Genomic DNA, 10,851 nt, shown 5'->3' with positions numbered 1-10,851 from the left:
TTAATATCAACCATTACCATAGTTTTTTACTTCTTACCTTATTATATCCACTACGCATGTTTCATTATATTGAATATATTTTACTATAAGCTAGATACATCCACACTAGCATATTATACTATAAAATAGATTATTAATAATACATCTACTAACATATAATACTATACGACAGATTACTAATAATACAATATATTATATGTATTCATTAACCTGCATATATTAATATTAGCAATACTATGAAGACAAAAATGATATACTAATTTATAACAAAAATGATATCTAATTTATAACAAAAATAATATTACTGTTACAAATTAGTTTTTATAAAAATTATTTATAGCAGCAATTTTTTATATAAGATAAATTTAATCAAGACACAAGTCTTTTTTTTCCTGTTCAGAAAAAAAGAAACCTACGAATATATACCATTAAGTTAGCGAAAAATCTTCCGAATAAATAGTAAATCTCACCAACCCAAAAAAATGAATTAAAAATATAACAAAAGATATTATGTTTGAAAGTTAACTCACTCGGTCGGGTATAAATCTGTTCATTTCGGGTATGAATTCTTCGAGTTCTTAACATTTGGATCTAAGTAGGTATTTGATTGTTTTTTGTTCGGGTCGATTTTTTTTGGTTCCAGATCATTCTAATTTTTTTATATTATAAATCTTAAATAATATACAACATATATATAAAATATGTGAATAAAAAATAAATCTGCGCAGGTGCGCGGGTCATGATCTAGTTATTCTTATACCATAATTAAAATTATGTCTAGAAGTGACAGTATACATCAAATGGCTCTCAAAGAACTCGTTATGTAAACTGCTTAATTTTGCCACTCTACATATTAACCTAAAGGTAGTACATTAATACGTACTCTTCTGTCCATGTGAAATTTTAAATAGTTTATTACCAGTGAGTAAAGTTTTTAAACTCCATACAAATATGGAGCGATCTTCATGAGAGGCTCGAGAGTGCTCACATGAAACTTCCTCGCAAACAGAAAACACACGTTCGTCACCTCGCCCTCATAGCTACAATTCGACCCAAACCGGATCCTATCCAAAAACCCGACCCGGATATCCTTCCTCACAAACCTCGCTGGATGGGACCCACCCCTTGACCAATCCACCCACGTTACTGTCCGGTTCGAATTCATCTCCGGACATATCTTGTTAACCAACGTCGGAATATAATGCTCGTCGATGTAGCACGGCGGCCTGCAGTGATCCTTGAAGACGGTGTAATACCGGCGATCGGAGATGACCTCGGCGGCGACGATCCGCGAGAGCTCGAACCACTGGTTTCCTTTCCGCCAGTCGGAGAGGGACACGTGCGGGAGCATTTTGGGGTTGTAACGGCCTCGGCCCATGGGCCTTGGGTCGTCGAATGAGCCGAGGAAAGAGCGAGTGGAGCCCATGAGGTAAGTGTAGACTGTGGTGAAGTTAAAGAGAGGGATGCATGTCTCCGAGAGGAGGACGAAGCGAGCGTTCGAAGGTTTTAGAATTGCGTGTGATAAAAGACGCCTCTCTGCGTCCATCATTGACGATTTTCCCCATTCAACGGCCTATAAAATTTTCGCAATATTAAACATGGACATATATTAATTATATATATTAAGCATACCTTGCTTGGTATACGTTTCTTGTAAAACACTGAAGATTCTGGTGGCTCCTCGGTGAAATTTGGAGATGTATGAACATAAATGGAATATAACTCTTCATGGCCATTGAAGAATATTTCCCAAAGAGGAGACAAAGGCAAGTCCCACCTCGTAAGAAACATGAACGCAACCTTTGGATGATCAGTCACATTCATGGCCGCGTCATGTGGTGCCTTTGCTGCTCGCCGCATCAGCTCTTTGTCCGCTATGTCACTACCACGGCTATGAGGAGAAAGAGAAGGAGAAGTGAGAGGTTTAATGGAGGAGAGATGATTGTCTTGAAGGAAGAGTGAAGTTTGGAGTCGTTGATTGAGATAGAGAGCGAGGAGGATGACAAGAGATGAGATGGAGGTGAAGAAGATAACAGTGCCGAGGATGTGAATGTACCGGAGAGTGATGGGTTCTTTCTTCATGCGCAAGTTAAGTTCTTTAACAAAGGCTGCGATCTTTTGCTTCTTCATCATTTCGGTATATAGTAATTGTACTCTTAGATAGTTATTTGGCTTGCTCTACCGTACGTCATTTAAGTCATCCAATTTTGTATGTGCATATATATAGTGCATGAGAATATGTGCTTACAATATTTTTAAAATAAGTGACCGTTTTGGCCACAAAATAAGTCTTTTAAGGGATTGAAAGTTCTTCAATTATTAAGTGGGGCTCAATAGATTTTGTTCAGAGAGAAAACATTATTCCATACTCAGGATTATTTACTATTTTCATAATCTCTAGGCATGATCATGCATAGATGGACGTGCATGGTGTGTGAGTAAATGTGCATGATAATTGTGGGTTTAGAATGAAAATCCCTCTGGCAAAAGGAAACAATGATAATTTTGGGTAAAGTGAAACGTGATTTAGTCAAGTGAAAAATAAGAGAAGATGAGCATGAAAATTGCGGGCAGTGTTAAATTATTGCTATGTTAAAAACGGTAAATAAAAGATTAACAAAAGAAACCATGCCTTCTATTAAGGTAGGTGTTTCCATGCAGCCAAAAATAAAGCTCATTAGCCAATCAATTAGTATAGGTAAATATAACTAAAACTAGTACTATAGTATTGCATGTATATTTATATATAACAAAAATAAATATATGAAGACATGCATATCTAACGCGGGCTAGGATTCAAAATTCACAACTCGCAATTTTTTTCCGTTCTGATCTTAACGTACACTGAATTCCCAAACTTATTTTGCTATCATCTAATCAAATGAAGAAAAAAAAAATGAAGAAACAAAAAACCTGATATTTTTCAATAAACTTGTAAGGCCCATCGGACTTTTAGAAAGGCCCAATCCATGCCTTACAAAGCTCGCTTCATCTTCAACAAAACAAACAAGTGTATCCACCAGAACCCGTCGAATATCTTTTGTGCCCGTCTTCGTCTTCCTCGCTCTCTCCGTGTTGACTCTTGAGCCGATCCAACCATACCAACAACGACGCGATTCTCCGGTAAGTCAGACGATTTTCTAGGTAGCTCTTTTATGCTGTCAGACGATTACTGTTGTTTTTTTTAATGCGAGATTGCTTCCCCTTAAAAAGGGTTTTGCTATGCAAATCTTAGGAAAACCAGATGAATTGAGCAGAGACGAGATTAATAGACGACTTTGATTAAATATTATTTCACCTGCTCGATATGAGAGATTTTGTGTTCGTACCCAATAGTCTCTTTCAATGATTAAACCTTAAGGTTGTTGAATCTGGTTTTTGCAGAAAGTCTAGAGATTTATTTATTCTGAGCTTGTTATAAAGCAAAGATTGCTAATTGAGGATGCCTCGGGACTTGTCAAGATCGAGGTCACCTTCTCCATCACCTTCACGTCGCAGGAAGCACTCTAGGTCTCCTGTAAGGCATAGGCATAGCAGGAGAAGCAGGAGAGACAGAAGCCGTTCTCCATACTCATCTTATTCATATAGCAGGTAATAATAATAATAATAATAATAAGGCCGAGCTGTTTGTCTGCACTTATTAATTGGTTCATCATAAGGATTGTAAGAAACTAAGAAACATGGGTGGAATCGAAAAATGTTATTTATCTTGCTGGCTAGAAATTTAATCTGTTTTAAGCTCTATGCTTCTTCTTATTACCAACTGCTCTTAGTAAACCCTTCCTATTGTTTATTCTTCTCCAAATGGGAGAGAGCTCTATCTGGATGGTACAGATGCTATCGTAATAGTTTTTGACTGATGGTCTTGTTGGAAACACTTTTTTTAAAAAAAATTTGTTTGATTATTGTAAGCAGTTTTGGCTGAAATTTTAATTTATTGGGTTATTTTTATTTCCTGAGTTTCGCGTTTTAGATAGTGCAGCCTGCATTTTCATAAAAAGCAGATTGTAGTTCGGATAACATTACTGGTTTCTGATCTAATTTTTCTCAGAAGTTCGAAGTTTATTTATTTTTAAATCCTGTTGTCAATTGTCTTCGAGTGATCCTGAGCAGTCATTAACTCATTAGGATGCTCGTTTAAATGGAGATAGTTAACAATAAAGAGATTAAACCACCTTATATGTCTAAGTAGGATAATAGAATGATACGTTGAGAACTATGACTGAGAAATTAGGAAGAGGATCCATGCTCTTGCCATTATGTTAAAAAGCTCAAATTTCTTCCCGTTCTATGGGAGGGGAAGTGAGCAGGTGATGCTGTTGGGTATTCTTTCATTCATCCTTTCTCACATTAGCTTCTTCATGTGATAAAAAGTTGGAGCTGATTATTCTTATCAGTGTATGAGGTAACTGCACAATACTTTTTGTTATCGTTATATGAAGGTGTGGGCTACTTGATGCCTAGTCTTCATGTGCGTGGTAGTTCATCTGTTGCAGCTTTTGCTTACTTCTTTATTTTGGGTGTTGTACAGACGAAGAAGTCGTTCTATCTCTCCTAGGCGCCACCGGAGTCGATCTGCTACTCCTAAGCGACGCTCACCAACACCAAAACGTTACAAAAGACAAAAGAGTAGGAGCTCTTCTCTATCTACTGCAAAAAGATCTCCTGCCACAACCCTTGAGTCAGCTAAAAATAGTAATGGAGGAAAGCTAATCAAAGAAGAGGAAGAGCGGAAAAGGTAAATCAATTAAAAAAAAGAAGGATGAATGTTATGTCAACTAAAGTTTTATGTTGGCAAATGCTATTTTACTGTAACGTGAAGTGCTTTGATTATTAGTCTTAAAAGTGCAACAGGTTTCATGGCATTCTCTCACAGGCTTCGCTTAAAGGGAGATAAGCTATAATTCGACTTGTTCATATTTGATCTTCCAGTGTTCATATTATCTCGATTTGATAAGTTGTGAGTCATTTACATGGATCTTGACTGAGTTAGACATTTATACGTTGAAAGCACAAGAATAGCTTAGCGAAGGTTTGTTTGTGTCTATGGTGATGTTAAAATATCCTTCAGGAAATTTAGTCTTTGCCTTGAGAGGAAGGAAACGGAAACAGTTTCAAAAAAAAAAAATTAATCATTCTTGGAATAGTATTTTATTTGCTTCTTTTCTGTTCAAGATTGAAGACATCAAGATATGAAAAAGTCCAGGTGATATTTATGGTTCTGGATCTACTGTGGGTGTCCTCTAACTATTAACTACGTTTTCTAACAGGCGACAGCAGGAAGCAGAACTGAAGCTAATAGAGGAAGAAACTATGAAACGGGTTGAAGAAGCTATTAGGAAAAAGGTTGAAGAAAGCTTACAGTCTGAGAAAGTCAAAATGGAAATTCTAACACTGTTGGAGGAAGGACGAAAGAGAGTTAGTGAAGAAGTCGCAGCTCAGCTTGAGAAGGAGAAGGCAGCTTCTCTTATCGAGGCCAAAGAAAAAGAGGTAAATGTCTTCTCTTATCCTTATCAAACCTTGCTCTTGGCATTTTTCAATAAATTCGAATTGCTATTACGAATCTTCCTATCATGGACAATTGTTGAAGACAGTGTCTTTTATTTTCAGGGCGTCATGCGGTGTTTGTCGCAGGAAAGAGAGCAACAAGGGAAAGAAGAGATGTCGAGAATAGAGGAGGAGAACAGGAAGAAAGTAGAAGAAGCTCAGCTAAAAGAAGCAATGGAGAGGCAAAGGAAAGAGGAGGAACGTTATCGGGAGCTGGAGGAGCGGCAAAGACAGAAGGAAGAAGCAATGCGAAAGAAGAAAGCAGAAGAGGAAGAAGAACGTCTGAAACAGATGAAACTGTTGGGTAAAAACAAATCACGCCCTAAACTATCCTTTGCCTTAAGCTCCAAGTGAATGGATGAAAAACAAAATGAAAATGGTTCTGTTGTGATGATATGTGCTTCTTTCTCTCAAAGATGCTTTATGATTATTTGTTGGAGCTTAAACCACCCTTTTATTATCCTGTAGTTCTTCTAGCTTAGTTTCTCGATTTGTAATTTTAATACATACCGAGTTATAAAGCGAATGACCCAGTAACATCCATTCCAGTCTGTGTTGCAAAATGCAATAAAAGCATCATCTTTGAGGCACATTCATTGCACATAAAAAATTTACAAAACATTCATTCACAGTGAGGTTTTTCAATGTCAAATGTATAGAGAAGTATTAAGAGAAAACTAGATGATCTTAAATGGAAGAAGAATGATTTTTTGTTTTTGTTTTTGGAGTCCTACATCCCTTCAGGGAATACCTTATGTAGAAAATTGACAAAGCGTTTTGAGTAAATGGTGGGTTCGGTCACAGATATTGTCAAGGGATCATACTGCAAAGACTTGCATTTATGCTCCACTTTCTTCTTGGTGTTATACTCCTGTAGAATATCTATGATTCCCATGTACACAACCACGTCGTATACTTCAAAGAGCTCAATTGTGGCAGACTCTTCCTTGTCCTCATCAAGCTTGTGGTGAGCTTGAGCCGGCATGTTCACTCCTAACTGTACCCGCAGCCTAACAAAGGACAGTAGATGCAGTGACATTGTTAAGCTATAAAGCATGGTTAAATGAAGAAAGCAAAGAGAAGGAAGTAAGTAAACCTTGCGGTTCCAGGAAGAATGAGATCAACTTCTTGCTCTCCAACGGAAAATGCTCTGAGTGTGCTTCCTCTGATGTGAGGACCTGGTGCAGTACTCACGGAGTTGGGTTCGTGAGTCACCAGTAGCAATCCTTTTGGTGGAATGGAGAGTTCTTGAGTCACACCAACTGAAAATAAAAATATGAAACGGTAAGTGTCTTAAGACCTTATCATTAGGACACTACTAGATATCTTCTTGATACACTGACACCTACCGTCTACAGAGGAAACGCTCTCTTGATCTGAGATTGCGTTAGGAGGCTCAAGGATATCGTTAAGCTGCCCGGGAGCTCTAAAATGTAATCCCAGTAAAAGACTGTAGTCAATGATCTGTAGAGATTCCAAGAACGCACAGTCCAAATAAATTTGCCTGCCAACAAGGAGGTTCCACAAACAATTAGAAACTCTCAAATGCTTAAGATTAATGCACCAAGAAACTGTAAGCGATTTCAGGAAGAAGAAGATACAAGCGCTCACTTGAAGAGTGCTTCCCTTAACAGCTTGTCCATATGAAATTCATAAGCAAGATCAAGATCTTTCAAGGTTGTCTTTTCTTGGATTTTAATCTTTTCAGTAAACCTCCCTTGTGATGAACCCTTAAGATCATATCGACGATGAATCTTCAGCTCTGTGCAAAACATGTTTCCCATGACCACAAAGCGTACCTATCAAAACACCAAAAAAAAAAAACTCATTTTACAAATAAAAGGTGGAAACACAATGAAATAACCTTAAGGAATAAAAGGTTAAGGGTAACCTTTTTCCCCCACTTGAGTGTTATCCTATGAACTCCAAAGAATTTGGTTATAAGTGTGTTCTCATGGTCCCCTACATGTTTATAGTACCTTGGCAACATTTTGAGTAGAACCTATAAACCAAAAAAAAAAAAGCTGGATGTTAAGAATCTTTCCAAAAACCACTATGGCTGGTTGAAGAGAAGCAAGAATCAAATCACAGCTTTTTTTTTGTGTGTCAGTTAGTTCAAAACCTTCAACTCAGATTGTTTTAATGTCTTGATGACAAATCTGTCGTCGTGAGAAAGGTAGAAGATACTGCCACTTTTACCAGGGGAACAAATCTCTGTCAGCCCATCATCACCACATATAGACATCATGTACTCTGCAGCATCTAACTTGAACATTTCCCTCAAATTCCTAACACATTTCATTGGAAAAAAAAAAGTACATAATATCAATTTAAATGAACAAACCAATCATTTATTATTTTGGTAAATCTTATATGCTTGAAAAAATCTGTCTTTACCTGAAAACCATAGGACAATAGTCTTTCCAAGAGAAGTCGATAGATTTGTGCGGAGGCGTAAGATTAGAGCCGTCTCTGGGGAAGAACATAACCGTTCTGGCCTTCTTACCAAAGTCAGAACCACGTACCTCTCGCCTTGGCACTGGTGTGATTTTCCCCACAGTATACCTATAAAACTTCCAATGAGTTCTTGTGTTGATTGACATATGTAATGGTCATTAGACTTTTTAGGGTGTAGATATAGTTTTACCTGATACCAAGTTGGAGATTAAGCATCAGATGATAATTATGTTCCCCGGTAAGAAACGTCATGAAAGTCCTCGCACTGACTTGTTTACTAAGAGCTGTTGAAGAAGGTGGTCTAATCTTGAGCGACCTGTCAACAGAACTCGTGATCACACTCTCTCTAATCAAAACTCCTTGCATGTACTCCCTCTCGTAAGCGATACGGTTCTTATCCTGTCCCCCCTCGCTTTGCCTTGCCGACCCAAAAGTCCTCGCAGACTTGGATGTCAAGTCTCTTGGATGATCAGAGGCTAAAGTATTCATGGAAAGACTTCGACTCACATTGCTCAGACTCCTTATCTCATCAACACCCATCGAGGAGTTACTACGAGAGAGTACAAACTTCCCAGTGTCATCGTACTCGAGCGAGCGGCACCACTTCTTTAAAGAAGGATGTTTACTCCCAGCAGGGTAAAAGATCCCTTTCCCGTCTTTAACGCCACGAGACCACGTCCCAAAGTACAAAGACCCATCAGCAAACTTGTAAACACCAGAGCCGTGTCTAGACCCGTTCAACCAAAACCCGTCGAAAAGATCACCATCCCCCCACCTCATCACCCCTCTCCCACACATCTTACCTTTCTTCCAGCTCCCTATGTACCTGTTCCCGTTGGTCCAAGAGTAGCTGCCACGCCCTTCCTGCGACCCTTCTTTCCAAGAACCGTCGTAGAGATCGGAGTTGCAGTACTCTTTCCTCCCTAGACCGTGCCTCACGTTCATCCTCCACGCTCCGCTGTAAACAGACTCGTCTGGCGAAGTCATGGTGCCGATACCGTGGAGGTAGCCGCCGGAGAAGTCTCCTTGGTATTTAGCTCCGGATGACCAGGTGAGCTTGCCTTTGCCGGAGATTTTGCCTTGGTCCCAGTCTCCCTCGTAGACGGTTCCATCTGACCACGAGTACTTTCCTTTCCCGTGTGGAAGCAGTCCTTTGACTTCACCGGAGTAGAAATCACCGTTTGAGAACTCTCTTTCTCTTTCTCTTTCTCTTTCTCCAGGAGGGCTGAGGATACTACTACTACACAAAAAGAAAGTATCAAACCTTTAACAAGCTAAGCTAGGAAACGAATAATGATGTCTCAGTTTTTGTCAACACCTTGTATCCATCTCGGCTTAGGGATACAAGAACATCTGTTTCATCCCCTTTTACAAAATGATGTTTAAAGCTGTCTTCTTGAGCACAAGGTCCACTTTTTTTTTCTGTAGGAGAATAAAAGATCAAATTTTTGCAATCAGGAACTCGTAGGATTGATCAAAATACTCAGAAAGTCAAACAGTACTCAACCAAATCCATACAAGGACAAAAGAGCTGCTCCATTCAAATTTCATTATCCAAACAAATAGATTGAAAACAGAGATAGAGAGCTAAAAATCATTCGATTAACTAATACACACAAGTCTCAAGCTTGAATCTCAGAACATGACGATTCATAGTTTTGACGGAGAAAAAAGGAAAAAGAAAAAAACAAAATCAAACTCAGGAAAACACCCAAATACGCAGAGTACTCACCCAGACGAATCTTAACAAGAGACAAGAAGAAAGAGGAAACCCAAAGATTGAGCAAAGAGGTTTGAGAGGTTTGAGAATTGATTCTGAGTTACTGTAAAATATTTATGTTTCCCGCATGCACCTATGTTCCATTCAAACCAGCTTCTCTTTTGTCCAAAAAAACAGCTTCTCTTTTCTTTTTCCTTTTTTAGCGAATTTATGCGACATGTTTTTTTTCTTCTCTCTCTCTCTTCTGTTTAAGAAAATCTTTTATTAATATATTGACTGGTTCATATAAATGATGGGCACATATTTCAAATAAGTACATAAAAAGTCTTTTTCTTTGTTAAAATTTTCTTTAATAAAAAAATCTAACAACAACAACAATATATGTAAGTTATATTTTTGTTTTTGACATTTATTTTCGATTGTCAATCAAATGGAATTGAAGAAAAAAATTGACATGACAAAATGCAAGTCAGGATTCTTGGATTTAAGTACGAGTTACGAAATTTGTTGACCTTCTACACCTAAACATACGTAATCTCTCAATTTTGAATGTATATATGGTTTATGATATAGTTTGCAGCAAGAAAACAAATCACTAAATTGCAAATTTTCAGTTGTTATTTAACATTCGCACCAAAAAAAAAAAATTTCAGTTGTTTTTATTATATTGCTAATATCTTTCTTCGAGGTAGCAGATTTAAATTTCGCTTGGTTTTCAAACAGTGTGATTCGTTGGGGTTCGTAACTTAGTATATTGGCAAAACACTACTTAAATTAAAACTAATATTCTTAATTGTATTTTAATTATCAGCATGAAATTTTATAGTCAAATGATTTGTAGTACAATGGCGGATGGTGAAACTCTTTCAATATATATATATATATTTAATCTAGAGATCCTTAACCATTTTATTCCAGTTGTATATTTCTAAAATGATAATAACACCTAGTAATCTTCATGTTTTGATGATTAGCGTGTACTTCGATTCTTCCAACTGCGAAAATCGAATTTGTTAGTATACATAATGTGAACATACTAAAATAATGTGAGATCTCTGATACGTCCAACAACCAATTTATTACAAATACCTTTTTTAAGGACTAGTATCCATAGTATATAGTAACGA

The 10,851-nt window shown here is 37.5% G+C and overlaps 3 protein-coding genes across 7 annotated transcripts; 1 reads left to right on the top strand and 2 right to left on the bottom strand.

Moving 5' to 3' along the window:
• Positions 1–934: 934 nt before the first annotated feature.
• Positions 935–2,130, bottom strand: LOC108860534 (glycosyltransferase BC10). The gene is made up of 2 exons (XM_018634401.1): positions 1,633–2,130; positions 935–1,573 (listed from the first exon to the last, which is right to left on the bottom strand). Exons 1-2 carry the CDS (start codon positions 2,128–2,130, stop codon positions 935–937), a joined length of 1,137 nt encoding a protein of 378 aa, XP_018489903.1.
• Positions 2,131–2,982: 852 nt separating this feature from the next.
• Positions 2,983–6,007, top strand: LOC108805542 (uncharacterized protein At1g10890). Of its 3 annotated transcripts, none has more exons than XM_018577495.2 (5): positions 2,983–3,123; positions 3,385–3,591; positions 4,532–4,738; positions 5,271–5,490; positions 5,611–6,007. In XM_018577495.2, the coding sequence occupies exons 2-5, from the start codon at positions 3,443–3,445 to the stop codon at positions 5,899–5,901; spliced, it is 867 nt and encodes a 288-aa protein (XP_018432997.1). In that variant the 5' UTR covers positions 2,983–3,123; positions 3,385–3,442; the 3' UTR covers positions 5,902–6,007. The 3 variants fall into 3 exon arrangements, with proteins under 3 accessions (XP_018432997.1, XP_018432998.1, XP_056862660.1); XM_018577496.2 differs by having other exon boundaries at positions 3,087–3,123; positions 3,385–4,405; XM_057006680.1 differs by lacking the exon at positions 2,983–3,123 and adding an exon at positions 4,375–4,405 and having other exon boundaries at positions 3,450–3,591.
• A 145-nt stretch (positions 6,008–6,152) lies between these two features.
• On the bottom strand, positions 6,153–9,929 carry LOC108805485 (phosphatidylinositol 4-phosphate 5-kinase 7). 3 transcript variants are annotated; one of them, XM_057006660.1, is made up of 10 exons: positions 9,737–9,929; positions 9,323–9,426; positions 8,195–9,244; positions 7,945–8,112; positions 7,670–7,835; positions 7,439–7,549; positions 7,159–7,346; positions 6,897–7,051; positions 6,644–6,809; positions 6,153–6,557 (listed from the first exon to the last, which is right to left on the bottom strand). In XM_057006660.1, the coding sequence occupies exons 2-10, from the start codon at positions 9,331–9,333 to the stop codon at positions 6,278–6,280; spliced, it is 2,295 nt and encodes a 764-aa protein (XP_056862640.1). In that variant the 5' UTR covers positions 9,334–9,426; positions 9,737–9,929; the 3' UTR covers positions 6,153–6,277. The 3 variants fall into 3 exon arrangements, with proteins under 3 accessions (XP_056862640.1, XP_056862642.1, XP_056862646.1); XM_057006662.1 differs by having other exon boundaries at positions 8,195–9,241; XM_057006666.1 differs by having other exon boundaries at positions 8,195–9,238.
• Between the last annotated feature and the right edge of the window lie 922 nt (positions 9,930–10,851).

This window comes from Raphanus sativus, chromosome 1, assembly GCF_000801105.2.
Source record: "Raphanus sativus cultivar WK10039 chromosome 1, ASM80110v3, whole genome shotgun sequence".
Lineage (NCBI taxonomy): Eukaryota > Viridiplantae > Streptophyta > Magnoliopsida > Brassicales > Brassicaceae > Raphanus > Raphanus sativus.
This window is presented reverse-complemented; position numbering and strand designations above follow the sequence as displayed.